Source organism: Daucus carota, chromosome 3 (genome assembly GCF_001625215.2).
Source record: "Daucus carota subsp. sativus chromosome 3, DH1 v3.0, whole genome shotgun sequence".
Taxonomy (NCBI): Eukaryota; Viridiplantae; Streptophyta; class Magnoliopsida; order Apiales; family Apiaceae; genus Daucus; species Daucus carota.
In genome coordinates this window covers 38588145-38607639 of record NC_030383.2, presented here as the reverse complement: position 1 = coordinate 38607639, position 19495 = coordinate 38588145, and the positions used below count along the sequence as shown (strand labels likewise).

The following is a 19495-nucleotide window of genomic DNA, read 5'->3' as shown; positions in this document are numbered from 1 at the left end:
GGTTAATAATGAATAATTTATTAAATGGTGGAATTAGAGAAAGTGAGACTTTGCAGAAGTAGATCTTATAAGTATAAGGTAAATTAAAAAATATTTGATGAACTACTTGTTGAAGATAAACTTATGGTAATAAATGAGGTTTAGTAATAATGGGTTTGAATAGAATATTTAGATTTATAAAAGAGAAATGAGTAATTAATAAGAATAAGTCGGGAGGAAAGTATATACATAAATATTAATCTCCGTTCAGGATTGAATATATCCAAGAATAAAAAAATTATAATCGGTTAAGGGCGGTCAATAAAAGAGTTGTTTAAATTATTGAAATCCATTATTCAAGGATTTAAGAAATGTTTATTTAATTGCTATAAAGAGAAATAAAGAACAAACGAGATACATATTATTAGACATTTTTAATTTAGTGGATTCTCCGAAATCATTATCTAAATCTATTATTTTGTGATATGGAAGATTGATTATTTGGAAGGCGAGCTTGATTATTCAACTTAAATTTCGGAAATAATTCAAGCTAAAGAAGCCAGGCAAGTTCACTATCCTTGTCTCGACGTGAAATTTTTCGTGTCTATTTCATAATTTTGTGATAAGTGTTGATTGTGAAAATATTTCATTTCGTACCATTGTGAATTGAGAAAATGTCTCCGTTTCATTTTGAAGTCTTTAAAGATATTGTTCACATATGATCACTTTCTATAATTCGAGCCCTCCCATTGTTCGGGAATGAGCTGATCTTATAACGATAATATTTTGAATTTTCGAAACTTGAAGTGAATACATTGCAGCGATGATCTCACCACAATTAACTTACTCCTTTTTTTGGAGATCATCTTATTCTTTGAAATTTAATTCTTTTAATTGTCCTTCACTTCTACCTTCGAGTAATCTTTGTTGAAAGGGTGCATTGTTCGCACTTCTTTGGTTGAGACAAGTAGTTTTGATTGAGGAGTGTTTGTTTGGAAGAATTTCTTTGTATTCGGAGGAATCTGTTCAAGCTGGTCAACACGAATTTATTAAATTCGTGGTAGAGTTGATAATTTACTATCTGGTAAGGCAGATAGTTTAGGGTTACAAATGTTAACCCTTGTGCTAGCAAATGAGAGTGGTAGGTGTGTCTTGTGCGGTTACGATCAGACTGCAAAGGTCACACAGGAGAACGGTATTCACGAAATGGTGCTGATCGAGCCATGTAGTGTTACCGAAAGGTGGAAGACCAGCGTTTTCTTTACTTGAACTTGTGTTGTCATTTGACGGTAGCTGCTTTGTTGCTTTGACTTGAATTGTTTTCTATGCCTTACGTGCACATTCTGTTGATTGTTGTTTTGTTCTATGTGGACTTGTTGAGCAATTTGATTGCTCATTCTTGCATCTATTTTATTCCTTTTTGAGCAGTAAATATTGAGTATGGCACAACTCAAGAGAACCGCCCGGAATTGGGTTTTTGACAAAGGCAGGGAAAAGGCGCATCACCCAAGCTGAGACTGCTAGACTACGCTGCTTGTTAGTACGAGCTATGGTTATTATAATGGTCTGAAATCAGACTTCCCTTTATGTAACAAAATTAGACTCGATAGTAATGTTGTAAGACGATCGACCCTGGACTTGTGGGGCAAGAGTTAGATTATGTAATATCAATATATAATGCAAGTGTGGTTTTGAGCCAGATGTTTAATGGCGGACCAGATCTACAAGATGTAGATCTGGGGGCGTCACATTAATTGATTTAATAATTACTTGAATTAATTGCTTATTCAAGTAATAATCAATTAATATCACATATATAAATAAATATATATATATATATATATATATATATATATTTATATTTATAAACATTTAGATACAATTCCCTGAAGTCACTTTCTGAAACAGCTCAATTGACTTGATCAATTAATTCGTTGATCGAATCCACTGAATACTTTCGTACGTCCTGACGTCCTGTGCACTGGTCTGGTTCACGAATGACTCGAACTGAAATAATCCCTTGAATTCTTTTGCTTGATAATATACTTGATCAGTCATTCCGGGTTAGTTGTTGCTTCGATAAATTTGATTATAAATAATCAAATTAAATATACTGGAATCTTCTGGTCTAAGATATCTTGATTGTCTTTGTCTGTTCGTATCGAATCTCCAGCCTGTAGATTCCTGTATTATACTTACGTATTGTTTCCTGTCTTTTGTTGTGTTGAGTTATCGTAATTACATTTACTTTACATTATGCTTTACACTGCGGTATGCCACTCTCAATCAAATGGCTAGAACGAGGCCTTCAACAAATCATCAAGCACACCCTCAAGGCCAAGATAGCGGGGACCGAGGGTGACTGGCCAGAAGAGCTCCCACGAGTACTGTAGTCCTACACTACGACACCCCGGAGTACAACCGGCGAGACCCCTTTCTCGCTCACATATGGCTGTGAGGCCATGATACCGGTTGAAGTGGGAGATGGTTCTTTCCGCCGGGAGCAATATGACCCTGAGACTAATGAAGTTAATCACTGTCTCTATTTGGATATGATTGAAGAAGTGCGGGCGAATACACAAATAAGGTTGGCCTCCTATTAACAAAGGACTTCCAGGCACTACGATGGGAAAGTCAAGAATCGTCTCCTTCGTGTTGGTGATCTTGTTCTAAGGTGGTTCATTGCAGTTTTAAGGATGTATGGGATTGTGTATACAAATATGTATAGATGTGGGTGTAAGGTTCGTGGAACGACCCCCATTTGGGATTTGTGGAACGACCCCCATGACAACTGGGCTCGCTAGGCGACCCTATACCGGGTTAGCTAAGCGAACCCAATCTTGGGCCCACTAAATGACCCCAATCTCGGGCTCTCTATGCGACCCCGACATACTCGTGACTATTCTGGATTTGTAACACCTGCAATGAATGGTTAGATGACGTGCTAGTGCGACCCCCTCTTTGTTAGGAGAGGTCGTGCCTTACTACTATACGACCTTATTGCCCGGGTCGCATAACTTGTAAATGACGAAGACAAACTACTTGGAAATACAATTATGTAAACATGGGGATGCTTATACAAGGACAAGACAGTGAATGACAAAATAGTTAAATTTAAATGGGGCCAACAAATAATGACCGGAATCCAGTTGTCGGCAAACAAGATTCAAAATATCAAATACAATTATGGAGCATTTAGGATGCCCATCGCCTTGTTCGAATTCAAAATTGTTCATAAAGGCGACGAAGGAATTAGAAGTTTAAGGGTCGTTCTGAGCATTACTAGATTGCCCGCGACTCATAAAGGCGACGAAGGAATTAGAAGTTTAAGGGTCGTTCTGAGCATTACTAGATTGCCCGCGACTCGATTCTGTTGCGAGCTTGGGGGGCTCGTCTTCTATCTCCTATCGAAGCTCTTAAGCATAGTCCTGGGTCTCAGGTCCGAGCTGGCCCCATTCGAAATAAGGGATTTGCTTCATGAAAGTAACTTGCCCTTCCATAGTGGATTTAGCGACCAGAGTTGCCTTCTCAGCCTTGAGATCAGCAACGTCCTTCTTAAAGCCAGCCCTCTCTTAGACTAGCGAACCCTCAGATTATTCTAATTCTGCGACCTTTTTGTTGGTGTTGTGAATCTCATCACGCAGTTAGCCATTCTCCCTCTTCAGCTCCTCTTTATAGGCCTCCTTCAACTTGGTCATCTTATTGGAACTATCCTCAGCGAGGCACTTGGGGAGAGCAACATTATTCTCCTTCCTCGTGCAAGTGGTCAAGGAGACCATCTCCTGCTCGCTGACAAGAGTATCGAGCTTAGCAAAAGCTTGGGCCGCATTGTTAGTGGAATGAGCTACACCAACATTGGCCACCTGAAAGGTCGACTCCTCCTGGGTAGTCTTGTCCACTTTCAGCCTCTTTGAAGGCACCTCTGGATTGAGCCTCTTACGAGCATCAGCCATTAGCCCACCAGGTTTGACATGAGTCTCCCTAACACCAACCACCTCAGGCTTATTCAAGCACTTGGTGGTGAAATGAGGAGGGCCCCAGCTGTTAAAGCGAGAAATAACTGCAAAAATGAGGAGAAAAAAGTTATAAACGTGTCAAAATTTGCAAGGCAAGAAAGTAAATATGCAAAATGAGGCTCATTACGGTCACTAACCGTGGCCTTGTCATCCTTAGGGTCGTTTTCTTGGCCTCATTAAATACATTTACTTAAATTCTTGGAAGGCCTTGCTAGGATTCCTCATCGCATCTCTAATCGCGAACAAGAATCGGGGGGTGGTTGTTATATCCAAAATTGGCATGGGCCTCGGCAAATCCATATTCAGATATGGATCGATAAGGTGGACTTATTTTCCTCAATCTAAGAAAGGTATTTGCTCTCCATCCCAATATGTAATGAGACCGGCCCCAACCGTTATTTTGTTGGGTCGTTCTATTAGCGAGCCCCAGGGAATAGATCGCTTCAAGTGCCCATGATGAACCTCGAGGTCGCTGCAGATAAGTGCCGCTACCTAGGCCTTGCGGCTTAGGCCTTGCTGATCTCTGGGGTCGCTTTACCCAGGGTCGCCCTGGAGTCGCTACCTCATGACCTCACTGCCTCGAGGCTTCATTTGTCTTGGGGTCGCTATTATTGAAGATTACTAACTTAGGGGTCACCCCCCAAGGGCTTGTTCTCTAGCTAGGCCCTCGTGCCTCAGCATCTCAGTTACAAGATTGGCCTCATTTAAGTGGTCACCCACTTAATTTACTAAGTCACTTGTGGGCTCAAATTATGTTCAAGCCTCAGTGCACAAATAATCTTTTGTGGCACGTCCAGGAGTTCAGAAGATATAAAGTTTCTATACTTTATTTTATCAGAAGATTCCATTTAATGAAGAAGTACTTACAAGACGAAGACTCGACGAACAAACCAATTTCTTAATGTTTATTTGACAAAGAATATTTGATTTAACTAGATACAGATGAACCAGACAGTACATCTGTGTATCAATTATTCAAATTAAATATGTGAAGTCAAGCAGAAGTGGTAGTTCGTTCGTTCGACAGATCAAGACGAAGTTATTAAAGCTTAAAGAAGACAGGAAGCGGTCTACTGAAGATTGGGTGTTTGAATATTTAATGGACTATTATTTCACTTCTTAAATAATTATATTAATTATGTTATTTATTTATTAAATTAATTCACTCTTGAATTAATTTAATTTATGAATATATATAATTAACTTAATTAAGTGGATAATTTTCTATTTAATATAAATTACAAATTACATTATGTAACACCTAAACCATCTCAGCAAGACAATCTGATATTGTCTTACCGAATGTAGTCCATCTGCCAAGACAAACAAATGTCTTTCATTTGTTAAAAGCCACCCGAAAGACAATCTCAATTGTCTAACCAAGTGGCAGTGCAACTCAAGCAAGACAAACGGTTTTGTCTTACCGAATGCATGTGTAAAGCAGCAAGACAATCTCAAAGAGATTGTCCTACCGAAGATTCAATAAAGCAGCAAGACAATCCCTTAGAGATTTTCCTACCGAAGATTGAATAAAGCAGCAAGACAATCTCAAAGAAATTGTCCTACCGATTCTGTGTGTGGACAAGACAATGTGTATTGTCTTACTGCCTTGTGTAAAGACCTTGTAAGACAATCGAATTGTCTTCCCTTACCTTGCATTTGCCTTGCCCCTTCACAGAATTGTCTTGCTCCCCTAAAATTGTCTTTCTGCCATGCTTTTAGCTTGCTAGGCAAATGTAATTGTCTTTCCTTGCTTATGTATTGTCTTGCCCTTGCTAGATTGTCTTTTCTACTTGTATTTGTCTTGTCTTTGCATTGTCTTACAAGTACAATGCTTTGCCTATATATATGGCTTAGTATTCTTCATTTCAAGTGTTCATCACTTTGATATTCAAAGCATTTGTAAAGCTTTCAAGTTGTTCGTAACTTGCTTGATCGTTATATCCACAGTTTTCTGTGCTTTGATAACCCGGTTGTTTTAATCACTAAATCTAGAATATACCCTGTCGAATTTATTTTACGAACTTTAGTGGACATTAAAACTGAACCATATTAATTATATAACGACTTCAAACATTGTTATATTAAGTAATTATAATCTGATTAACAAGTTATATTCAATCAGATTCACTTTCGCGATTATTTGGTATCGATTGTATTCAACCCCCCCTTCTACAATTGTATCTGGATCTAACAATTGGCATCAGAGCAGTTGATACCATTTTTCCGTATCAGATCCTATACACACTCTATAACGTTCAAATATTTTTTATTCGAATTAATTTTATTCCAAAAATTGATTTTGATTAAAAATATTTTTCATTCAAAAATCCAAATCTCATCCAAACACTATTCACTTCAAATCTAAATATTTTAATTCGAATTAATTTTTTTTTAAAATTAATTTTGATTTAAAATATTTTTCTTTCAGTAATCCAAATCTCATCCAAACACTATTCACTTTAAATCATTAAAAATGAGTACACAAAAGATTAGTAGCATTAAAATCCCACCGTTCAGCAAAGAACACTTCGGCCTATGGAAGAGGCACATGTTACTATTCCTCTGAACTGCGAACAGGAAATACATCGGGATATTGAACAAGGGTGTTTCTACTCCGATGAAGCTTATAATAGCACACGAAGAGGATGGTGTGTTAATGCCTCATAAAACTGTTCCGAAAGAACTTTCTGAGTACACGGATGAAGAGAGTGAACAGATGAACCTTGATGACACTCTCCAACTGATCTTAGTTGAATCCCTAGATCCTGTCATGTACAATGCTGTTGTTAATTGTACGAATGCAAATCAAATCTGGGATACGCTAGAAATCATCAATGAAGGCTCAGAAGAAGTAAGAGAGAACAAGAAAGAAATACTGATGGCTCAGTATGAACAATTTGGTTCCAATCCCGGAGAAGGGATTTCAGATGTATTTATCAGACTTAATAATATGATTAACAACTTAAATCTGAATGGAAAATACTACGACAATAAAGAGGTCAACATGAAGTTTCTCTTAACCCTTCCCGAACATCTGGAACACGGGATCACTGCAATCAGGGAAAGCAGAGATCAGAATGAGATATCTCTGGAAAGACTCTACGGAGTTCTGAAGACTTATGAACTGGAACAAGTTCAGACAAAGCAGAGATATGGATGGGGTAAAACACAGAACCACTCAAGAGCTCTAGTTGCTGAATCACCTACAACGGAAGAAAAGAAGGATGTTGTTGTTCCTTCTAAAACCACTCAGGATTTTGTTGTACCTGAGATGGGTCAGACTGCTTCTTCCAGTGGTGATGATGAATTCTATACAATGGAAGAGTTGGAACTGTTAGAAGATCAATCTCTGTCACTGTTTGCCAAGAAGTTTGGAAACATGAGATTCCGAAAGAACCCTTCCTACAAATACAAACCTACTGCTAGAAAGTTTCAGAAGGGAGGTTATTCATCTTCTACAAGCAAAGGAGGATACAAGACTGGGATGGTGGATAGAAGTAAATTTAAATGTTTCAACTGTGGTGAACCTGGACACTTTGCAACTGAGTGCAAGCAGCCCAAGGTTCAAGGAAAGAGAAAGGATTCGTATGACGAGCTGAAGCAGAAGTATGATGCCTTAGTAAGAAAGCATCAGGGTAATTCTGGAAGTCAAAACTTCAAAAGCAAATCTTATCTGGCAGAAGGCAAAAGTTGGGATGACACAGATAGTGATGAAGAGGAGCAGCTAGGGAATGTTGCTTTCATGGCTAATACTGGATCATCTTCACCTCCTCCTACTGGAAGCTTTCAGGTAGATCCTACATGCCCTAAACTATTTATGCAATTAGGACTTGAAAGAGATGATGCTATTAAGAAGTTAAAAGCTGCCAATCTTAAAATTGATACGTTAGTCTTAGATATTCATGCTTATAAGATGAATGAGATGAATGTATTGAAACCTAAAATTGAACAACTGACTATGGATTTAGGGTTACAATTTGCCAAAGTGAAAGTTCTAGAAAAAGGTGAGATTGCTTTAAGACTTCAGCTAGACGAAGAGAAAGTGAAATGTAAAGCCTTCGAGGATGCCTCCACTATAGTTAAAGAGCTTAATGATAAACAAGAGATCAAGAGAACTATTGGAATAGGCTTTGACTATAATAAATCTGTAGGTAAGGCTAGTAACATTACTCCCTTTAAGAAGAGTGCTGAGGAGAGAGGAATTCCTTTTGTCCTAAAAGATTCCCCTCATCCTTTGTTTAAATCCTCAGTAGCTGAACCTCTGTTAGAAACTCCTGTCGTCATTAAATATGAACTCAAACAGGAAGACCTTAAAGTGAAAGAGAATAATGAGATGAGAGATGAGATTCTGACAGACCTGAAACCAATCAAAGTGAAAGGCAATGTTAGGTTGCCTAAAGCTGGTTTAGGTGTCAACTCAGAAAGAACTAAGTTCAACAAGCCTAATAACTTTGTGAATAGTAAGAACAGAAACAATAGATGCCATTCTACTTAGAACTTTAAATCTGTTAATAATGTTAGAGTAGAATCTGTTGATGTTCCTACTATTGTGACTGATACTCCTGTTGCCCCAATGTTTGATGCATGCCATAAATCTTGTGGTGTTGATAATCGTATGCTTTGTGCTTTCAATACTATGTCAGCTTATTTCAAGAATTTGCATGCTAAAAATGAAAACACGTCCCCAAGACAACAAATAAACAAGAAGTATGCTAGGGCAAAGACTGCTAGTCCTCCTCGTGTTAGGAAGGAGACTTATGTTCCAAAGCCTAAAACTAAGGTTTATAAGGCTGTTGTTAAGGAAGTAAGTTCAGTCAAGTCTGAACCAAGTATCAGTCCAAGAGGCTCTGTTGTTACACCTAATAGAAATCAGTTCTTTAAGTTTGCTAGACCCAATCAAGTGTGGGTCCCAAAGAATGCTTAATCAAGTTGTCTTTTGCAGGGTGCCAGTGGAGTTGTTCGAGTTGTTTGGGTGCTTGACAGTGGAGCATCAAGGCACATGACTAGCAATAGATCCCTGCTGACAGAAGTTAGAGAGGCAACTGGACCTACAGTAACTTTTGCTGATAATAGCAAGGGTCGTACTGTTGGATATGGCAAGTATAAAGTTGGAAGGATCATCATAGAAGAAATTGCACTAGTTGAAGGACTACAACATAATCTCCTTAGTGTCAGCCAGTTTTGTGACAAGGGTTATTATGTTCACTTTGAAAGGGAAATATGTATAATCAAACATACCAAGGATAAACGTCCTTCACTATGTGGCATCAGGAAAGGCAACATATTTGTAGCTGATCTATCTACTGGACCAGGAAATGAATATCACTGTTTCAATGCAAAAGCATCTTCTGAAGACAGTCAGTTATGGCATAAGAAACTCTCACACCTCAATTTTAAAACTATAAACTCTCTGGTCAAGAGAGATTTAGTAAGAGTTTTGCCTTCCCTGGAATTTACATCTGATGATCTCTGTGAAGCTTGTCAGAAAGGAAAAGCAAAGAGAGCATCTCACAAAAGCAAGACCATCAATAGTATCACTGAACCATTGCACCTGTTGCACATGGATTTATTTGGCCTAGTGAATATTACTTCAATTGATGGAGGAAGATATGCTTTGGTCATTGTGGATGACTTCTCAAAGTTTACTTGGGTTTACTTCCTAGCTTCCAAGGATGAAACTCCCCTGACAGTAATTGATCATATCAAGTTGGTTGAGTTGGAAAAGGGTGTTCCTGTAAAAGCTGTAAGATCAGATAATGGAACTGAGTTCAAGAATCAAACCTTAATCAACTTTTACTCTGACAAGGGAATCAATAGACAGTACTCAGCACCAAGAACTCCTCAACAGAATGTAGTCGTCGAAAGAAAGAATCGTACACTGATTGAAGCTGCTAGAACAATGATTGCTGAAGCAAAACTTCCTCTGTACTTTTGGGCTGAAGCTGTGAGCACTGCCTGCTACACCCAGAACAGAACTTTGATCAATAAGGATCACATGAAAACTCCCTTTCAACTGTATAACAACAAGAAACCATATGTCAAACATCTTCATGTCTTTGGAGCCAAGTGTTTTGTTCTTAAAGATGGCGAAGAGAACTTAAGTAAGTTTGAGTCAAAGGCATATGAAGCAATCTTTGTTGGTTATACCAAAATTTCTTATCGAGTTTTTGTGATTGACACTCTGTCAGTGAAAGTTAGTGTCAATGTTACATTTGATGACACTAAACTTCCAAGTCTACAATCTGCTGATCCATCTGAGTCTCTGAAGTTTGACAACTATCCAGACTCTGATTCAGATGATGATATTCCACCTGAGATTGCAACATGAGATGACAAGAATGATGGTGATGATCCAGGCAATGGTGGAGGAAATAGTGGAAACACTGGAGATTCCACTAGTGCCAGTGGTGGATCATCAAGTCAACCTGGCAACAACTCAGGGGGAGCTGATGGATCAACTAGTCACACATTTCAGCTCAATGATAATACTGCTGAATCATCAAGGACACATCTTCCAAGGGAAAGGATTTGGAGCAGAGATCATCCCTTTGATTTAATTATTGGTGATCCTGATGTTGGTGTCAAGACTAGAAGTGCTACGACAAATGAATGCCTATTCTCAGGGTTTCTATCTCAACTAGAACCAAAGAAAATAGAAGAAGCACTTGCTGATCCTGATTGGGTTCTTGCCATGCAAGAAGAACTCAATCAATTTGAGAGACGAGAAGTTTGGGCCCTGGTTCCAAGACCAAAAGGAAAATCTACCATTGGAGCTAGATGGGTCTTCCGTAACAAGTTAGATGGTGATGGCATTGTTGTGAGAAACAAAGCCTGACTGGTTACAAAAGGTTATTCACAAGAAGAAGGAATTGATTATGATGAAACCTATGCTCCAGTTGCTCGTCTTGAAGCCATCAGAATATTTCTTGCATTTGCTGCACAATCCAACTTCAAGGTTTATCAAATGGATGTGAAAAGTGCATTTCTGAATGGAAAGCTGGAAGAAGAAGTATATCTAGAACAGCCCCCTGGCTTTGAAAATCCAGAGTTTGCTCATTTTGTATACTTCCTATTCATAGCTGTCTATGGACTCAAGCAGTCACCAAGAACATGGTATGACACTCTCTCTGAGTTTTTAATTGAAAACAATTTTACTAGAGGTGTCATAGACAAAACTCTCTTTTACAAATTGCATGATAAGGATATGATATTTGTACAAATACATGTTGATGATATTATATTTGGTTCTACTAACGATAACTTGTGCAAGAGATTTGGTAAGTTGATGCAGAGTAACTATGAGATGAGTATGATGGGTGAGCTGTCCTACTTCCTTGGTCTTCAAGTAAGCCAAAAGGAAGATGGATTATTTATTTGCCAATCCAAATATGTCAAAGATCTTCTTCGAAAGTACAATCTAGAAGACTCTTCACCGGCAAAGACACCCATGGCCACTGCCACAAAGCTTGACCAGGATAAATCTGGTAAGAAAGTTGATATCACAAGCTATCGAGGTATGATTGGCTCTTTACTTTATCTCACTGCAAGTAGACCAGATATCATGTTTGCAACATGTCTGTGTGCTAGGTTCCAAGCTGATCCTAAAGAATCACATCTTATAGCCGTCAAAAGAATCTTTAGATATCTTAAGGGTACACCTGGATTAGGTATTTGGTACCCTAAGAATACTGGTTTTGGCTTAACCGGCTATACAGATTCTGATTATGCAGGATGCAGGATTGATAGGAAGAGTACGTCTGGAAGCTGTCAATTTCTAGGACGTCGGTTGGTTTCCTAGTATAGCAAGAAGCAGCACTCCGTGTCTACTTCTACTGCTGAAGCTGAGTATATAGCTGCTGGAAGCTGCTGTGCTCAGATCTTGTGGATCAAGAATCAACTGAATGATTATGGTGTTGTAATAAACAAAATTCCCATATTTTGTGATAATACAAGTGCCATAGCCATTTCCAACAATCCGGTTCAACATTCAAGAACCAAGCACATTGATATCAGGTATCATTTCATTCGAGAACATGTCATGAATGGTACAGTGGTGTTACATTTTGTACCCACGACTGAGCAAATTGCTGATATCTTCACTAAACCACTGGATGAATCCACTTTCTCTAAGCTGGTTTGTGAGTTAGGGATGTTAAATATGACATAGTTCTCTTGTATATATTTTTTCATATGCATTATATGTTTTCATATATTTTTTTGTGGATTTTCTGTGTAATTATATCTTTATTATTAGATTTTATATTAATTTATGTATATTATCTGATGATATTCAGAGTAATTATGCATGCTTGTACATTAATATGTAATTTTCTAAGTGCTCTTATACTCCCCTGTGATATTTTCTAGGCATTTAGATAATTATTTGTATTTATTTTGTATTTTTCAAAAATTAATTAAGCATAAATATTTGAGTTTAAGTTAATTCATTTTATTGAATTAAAGTTAAAGTCATAAATATTTATATTTAACTAAAGTTGAAATTTACAAAATATTCGTGTAATATATATTATTGTTTTATTATAGCTTTTTGATTTTAAATGCAAAATGTTTTATCTTTTAAAATAATCAAAAATCATATTAGTTTTACTTGAATTCAACAAGACAATGGAATTGTCTACAGTTTGGCTCGGTAAGACAATTTAATTGTCTTGCTGAACTGGTTTTTTCGCTGTTCTTCAGAAACTCGGCAAGACAATTACATTGTCTTCCCGAGTATGCCTTTAGCCGCTTTATGTATCAGTAAGACAATATAATTGTCTTACTGACACATCCTTTATCTGCTTCATTAAATCTCGGCAAGACAATTTTAAATTGTCTTACCGAGACTTCACTCGTTATTGTCTTGCTGTGCCTGTATATATATCCCCGTTAGACAATTGAGCAAGACAATTCATATTGTCTTGCCCAAAGCTTCTTCTTCCTCCCTTGCATATACATACATATATACACGCATTTGATCTGGGTTTTCAAGTTTTTACCGAAAACTTGCTGGATTCTTGTATTTCAAGCTTAAAACGCTTGCTTGGTTACGTTTCTAACTCCGATTTCAGTCGAACCTCTCCCCGTTTTTCGAACTGTACCTCTGCGATTCGTGGTGGTTTCTTGATTGGATTGACTAATCTCGTAGCTTAATCTCGTGTGGATGATCTGAGATATCGTTTGTGTTGAAGTATTTGGTTAATCAACAGCCGATTGTCTTTGTTCCTTGATTAGGGTTCCTTGTTTAATTTGGGGTTAATTTGGACTTAAGGGACCGTTTGGATTGTGTCTACTTGGAGTTAGTTTAATCTTGTGATCTTAAGGCGGTGTTTGGATTCCTTGCTAAGTGTCGATTTAAGTTGATTAAAGCCATTTAAATTAATTAACTTTTAATTCGATTTTATTCTAATATTTCGAATTATTAATTAATTAATCAAGTTTTAATTATTAGTTGAAATTTGCGAGAAATTTGAGAATTAACATTTTATTTGAAAAATTCTCGCTTAATTCAATTTTTAATTATTAAAAAAAATGGCCGGAGAATTTGTGATCGCTGAGACTAACTATTGTGCCAGCCTTAACCCTGATGACTGCTCAGATAGATTCCGGACTTGGCTCAGATTTCTTTCGAGACAGTGTTTGGCCATTACCGCACTGACAGCAGATATTCCAGTCCAGCTGCAACCTCTGTTTGACTTCTACTCAAATGTTGTCAACTCTACGACCCTGGAAAACTACAAGATAATAGGGGATCTACCTAACGGGAAAAGGATTGTCATCACTGTCGATGATGTGAACAGGATCCTAGGATTTCCAAGGGAAAATTTTGAGCCAGATCCTACAGATGATGAAATCAGGCAATTCTTTCAGGATATTCACTATCAAGCTCAGATCTTTCTCCATAAGATGTCTAAGGGAAATCTGAAGGCTGAATGGGATGTGTTCTTCGACACCCTGGCAAAGGTGTTTGCTCCCACTAATCGAAAGAATTTTGGCAATATATCTTCGATGCTGCAAATCTTTGGATTCAGCATAGCTTATAACAGACGGATCAACTTTGGAAAGATATTGCTGAGGGAGATTATAAGAAAGATGGGGTCTGTTACACAGCGATCAATTCATCAGAATGAGAAGGTTGAATGCTTCTATCCAAGATTTCTGATGTTATTTCTGAATGATAAGATGAATGAAGCTGATAGGAACATGTACGTCGATTCTCCTGTTGTTCCTATTCAGAGAACTTGTGCTAAGATCCAGACCAGACTGGTAAACAAGAAAAAGCATGACAATGTGCCACTGGTGGTGACTCCTTTCATGCTAGAGCAATTCAGTGCTCCATTTCAACCTATTCAAGTTCATGAACCTCTACAACAGCAACAATATCAACATCAACAAGCTCATCCAGATAATCAACAAGAACACCTGCAACAACAATCACCTCCACAAAACCCTCAACCACTTCAACTCCTTCAAGACTATCAATCATCCAGCCAATCCTCACATTACTCTCCCTACAACCCTCCTTACAATTCACCACATCAATCACCTCACCAATCTTCATACAACTCTCCTCACCAATCTCACAACCAATCCCCTCCACATTACAACTTCTTCCCAGACCAACAAGCCTCCATTTTTCCCTCTCAATCTTAACCTATACCCTCACCTACACATACACATACCATTCCTCAACCACAATCTACCTCTCAGCCACTGCCTGCTGATTCTGCAATCAATCCAGACCTACAGGATTTCAGGACTGATTTACAGGTAGCTCAGGTACTTTCTAATCTCACTGACACATTTAATATTGATATTGCAGATTTTGATTGTGATATTGGATTTGATTTCCAGACTCCCAGCATTGAACCTGAAAACACCCAGGTTCATATCCAAGCTGACGTTTCCATTTCAACAACTGATTCTTCATCAAACACTTCAAACAACACTACTTCAATCCCTATTGTTAGAAAGGTAGCCCGGAAACGGAGTGGGAGTGCAATTTTGAGAGATCCCGCAGCTCTGTCTCATAAGAAGCAAAGGGTGGCAGAACCAGAGACAACTGCAGCTGCATCCATTTCCTCCCAAAAGGATTTGGATACTGAAATGGTAAATATACAGTCTCTAGATTCATTCTCTCCACAGAATGCATTTATTGAAATTGGTCGTCCGACCGCGGTATCCTGTAAAGAGTCAAGCACACAACTAGCACTCACGCTAGTAAACACTGAACCTGTGTCTTTTGATTCTTCACTTAGAGAGAGCACAGAATTTCAAAACATGTCATATGAAAAATTTTCTGATCACTCTTTCTTTTTGGATCAGGATCTACTTGGCAACCTGCAAGTACATCAGCCTTCACAGGCATCTGAAGGACAATTTGTTCCTTCACTTCCTACAGTTCCATCTCAGGGAACTATGGTTGTATATACAGGTTCTGGGGACGGTGTGAAAACTACGAGTGAAATCAGGCAAATACCGAGCGAAACACATGCACGAGAGGATAGTGAAAAATCTTTGAGTGTTCGTGAGGTGAGTGCACACACCAACACAGATCTGTTACAGGAACAAATGGCTGCTCTGAAAGCTGAGATTGAAAAATTGAATGCTGAGAATGCCAGATTCAGAAGTGGAGAGCTGGTGACTCTGCAAGAGAAAGTTGTTGATCCTTCCTTTACTTCTCTGAAAAAGGAATTGGATGATCATGTAAAGGGCATTCACTCTAGGATGGACAAATTTGATAAGACTCAGGAGCTCTGTCTGACAAAGCTTGACAACTTGGAGCAAACTCTGGCTCAAGTTGTTCAACACTTAAAGATTAATCCGTCAACATCTCAGTCTACTCCAGAGGATCCCTCAACTAAGGAGGAGAAGGATAAGGATGATAAGGATGACAAAGATGATCACAGCAATGTTGATGCTGCTGATAGGAGTAATAAGGATGGAGATACTGATAGGAGTGATAAGGGTGGAGATGGAGCAAGTGAAAAGGATTCTTCTGCAGCTGACAAAAGTTATGACAAGTCTAAAGGCAAAATGCCTGAATCTGAGAACATATTCACTAATCAGGATTATGACAACATTCCTGAAGATGTTGATGATGATGATGCATTTGATTCTACTTATTTTGAAGCTGAGGAAGAAGGTCGTTTCGAGGAAAGCTTTCTCTTTAATGAAGATCAGTCTGTGGACCCTGAGCACATGGGAAAGGTCAGGATGTTTAAAGCTCAACATGAAGCTAGCAAAGCAAAGCTTCAGGAATTACAGAAACTGGTGGATGAGAAGAGGACAACTGATGAGTTGGTCACTACACCATAGATGCACCTACGCAACATCAAAAACATGTGTTGCATTGAAAAACGTTGTAGTAGGTCAAAAATTTATGCTTACAGCAACATTGTGTTTATAACGTTGCAGTATACATAAATGGGATGTTGTGATAGGTTTAAGAAATGTTACACATTTCAACACTTATGAAGTATTGCCATTAACATTATTTTTTAGTGATAATAATAATAAAATAAATAATTATATTTTGAAATGCATTAATTTTTAAAAAAGTATATTTTAAATTTTCAAAGGTAACAAATTGGTTACTAGAGTCATGCCATTTTAAAAAATTATAATATTTTTGATACTTTGACTTAAACCAAATTTTTAATAAAGTAACTAATTGAATAAAAAATTATTTAAATGAATCAAATTTGAAAAATATTCTAATTTAATATTTAAAAGTTAAAAGTTTATTCCTTCAAAAAACAAGTTAAAAGTTTATTATTGGAAAAAAAACTCTAGAAATTATGACAAATTTATAAAATTAATATGTTTTATATTAATTTAATAGTTAACGATTTTTTAAATACAAAAAGTAATATTATAAAATAATAAAGAATGAGCCATTTTGTGAAAAATTTGAAGCGGCATGTGAATGTCTAAAGCGGGGATCTTACCGCCCTGTATTTGAACGAAAATTAACCAAGACCCAGGAAACAAATATTAACAAAGTGTACAGAGCAAGAGAGAAAAGCAGTAGCAAAGCCCTTAAGAAGATAAACTCTATGAGGATTCTGAAGACGTCCCTTCCACCATTCTTCGCGAGTTCTCGCTGCTGCATATGCTCTCTAGCGATCCCCAAATCGTCAAGTAAATCTTTTTAACCAATCTATTGTCAAATCTATTTACCAGTGTTTTAATTCAATTAGGGTTTTAATTGGGTTTTGTTGATTTAATTTTTGGGGGTTTTGTTGTTGTTTATGATTTTAGAGGCTGATGGATATGAAACAACAAGAGACTAATAAGACGGGGAATTCGGTTTTGTACTTGGTGTTTGAGTACATGGACACTGATCTGAACAAGTTCATTTGGTCTTTTCGTCAAACAGGAGAGAAACATTCCTCCGCCCACTGTTAAGGTATTTTCAATTTGATTGGTTTTTATGATATGGGTGTTGTTTGAAATGTTTTTGTAATTGGTTTTTTAGGGTTTTGAATTTGTTTGTTTTTTGATTGAAATGTTTTCTGATGGTTTTTTTGATTATTGACGTAGAGCTTGATGTATCAACTTTGTAAAGGGGTTGCCTTCTGCCACGGTCATAGTGTATTGGACAAGTGTAACTAATAATTGTTATTGCCATTCCCTTGATGTTTTATTCTGTATTGTTTAATTTTTGGGATTATGTGCTTATGATTATTGATGTATGTAATTTAGAGACTTGAAGCCTCATAATCTTTTGATGGACCCTGTAGAAAGGGCTGGCAGTGGCTTGAAACTTATTGGGTTTGCCAGAGCAGGATCTATTGAGAGTGGTGAAAAGACCAATGACATGCATCTCCTGCCTAATGAGCACGGTAACCATCCTTCTCTCTCTTGCAATGCAAATATATTTTCTGCCTGTGAAGCCTCAAAAGAAGTTACTCAGGTTGTCAAGCAATTACCCACTGACGAATGTGGATACCCTAGGCCAGAGTACATTGCTGCAAGCACCGGTATATATATTGAACTCCTCAACTTCAAATGTTTAGCACAATGTCATGCAGAGTGCAACTTTTATTTTGGACTGAAATTGACTTCTAATCTAGCTTCACATGTTACTGGCCTTTTACATATGTATTAGTAACTATATATTATAAAATTATGTTACTGTCTTATTTTATATACAGGGCTATGCTTATTACATATACCGGACATAAATTTTCAGAACATATAATTTTGTATGCTTATACCTCGGATATTCAGTAAAAGTTAATGTCTGTCTTATTATATATACAGGGCTATGATGACATTCCCAAGGAGATACAAGCTGGTGCTGATGTTAAGAAGGTAACATCTAATTTTCCCAGTTTCTTTCTCAGCACAGTCTGAGAACTCTAGCAGATGGATACATTTCTTGTTGTTTCTTGTCAGATGTGTTATTTATATTTGCTTTTTCTTATCACTGGTATCACGTGGCCCAAGCTTTAAATCATCTAGCCTTAATCTTGTAGTCTTACCTTGATAATTTTCGACCCTGTCTCACATTTTATAATCTATGCTAAGCTTTCCTTTCTCATAAAAGTAATTGTTCCAAGGCCTGGTTTACTAGAAGCTGTTGATATCCAGTCTTGTTGCAAAGGATCCAGCAATGAAGGTTAATTGGAACTTAGATGGACCAGCTGAAGGTGCTGATGGCCTGCTATAAGAAGGATGATCACATGCTATTAAAGGTCGATGCGAAGTAGGAGTATCATTTTGAAACTAGCTAAGGGTTGCTTGCTAATGTTGGATGATAGTTAAACTATTCTTCTAGAAGCAGGTGTAGTTAAGTTAAGGGTGGAGGGTAATGCTGTTGTAAATTGTTTGGCTTGGTACTGACTAGTTTTTATTTGAATGGTTGTGTAAACAGATTTGTATTTAACATTATGGGCAATCCAATTTACAAGCATTTTCTGTCATTTTTATTAGAAAAGTGTTATAGTAGATATAAGAATGGCGTAGTATCTACGCTTAAAAGTCTTGCAAAAAATAATGGGGGGCACATGTAGGGCCCACCAATGAGGCCCACATGTGGGGCCCATATTTCAGAGAATTTCAGACTTTATTGCAACACTACTGAATGTTGTTATAGGTGAAACGAAGTGATGCCTTGAGTAAATATTGCAACCACAATCATAGTGTTGCAAAACTGTTGCTACATGTCACTACGGCAGCGGTGCTGAAGGCAACACCAAAAAAGTGTTGTTGTTTCCCTTTTCAGGGTTACAGCAACATTTTTTTGGCTTTTTGCAACATTTTTTTGACGTTGCGTAAGTGCATCTATGGTGTAGTGGGTCAAGCTGGAGAAACAGAAGATATGGGATGCAAAGTGCAAGGAGAAGAGAAAGGATATCTTCAGAAAAGTTGGTGAAAGCTGGGATATTGCTAGGCAAATCTTCTCTGGACCTCAAAGGGAACCTTTCAATGATGGTAAGTACAAATCTTTCATCTATGACCTGAGAGAGGCTAACTCTAATGAGGATATG

General features: G+C 37.6%; 1 protein-coding gene across 12 annotated transcripts; it reads left to right on the top strand.

Moving 5' to 3' along the window:
• The first annotated feature begins 16973 nt into the window (after positions 1 to 16973).
• On the top strand, positions 16974 to 18942 carry LOC108227838 (uncharacterized). Of its 12 annotated transcripts, XM_064090672.1 has the most exons (7): positions 16974 to 17141; positions 17262 to 17409; positions 17544 to 17607; positions 17706 to 17845; positions 17958 to 17983; positions 18267 to 18317; positions 18580 to 18942. In XM_064090672.1, exons 4-7 carry the CDS (start codon positions 17731 to 17733, stop codon positions 18673 to 18675), a joined length of 288 nt encoding a protein of 95 aa, XP_063946742.1. In that variant the 5' UTR covers positions 16974 to 17141; positions 17262 to 17409; positions 17544 to 17607; positions 17706 to 17730; the 3' UTR covers positions 18676 to 18942. The 12 variants fall into 12 exon arrangements, 6 of the variants coding, with proteins under 6 accessions (XP_063946742.1, XP_063946739.1, XP_063946740.1 ...); XM_064090669.1 differs by having other exon boundaries at positions 17706 to 17983; XR_010290487.1 differs by lacking the exon at positions 17544 to 17607 and having other exon boundaries at positions 17744 to 17845; positions 17917 to 17983; positions 18267 to 18942.
• The last annotated feature ends 553 nt before the right edge of the window (positions 18943 to 19495 follow it).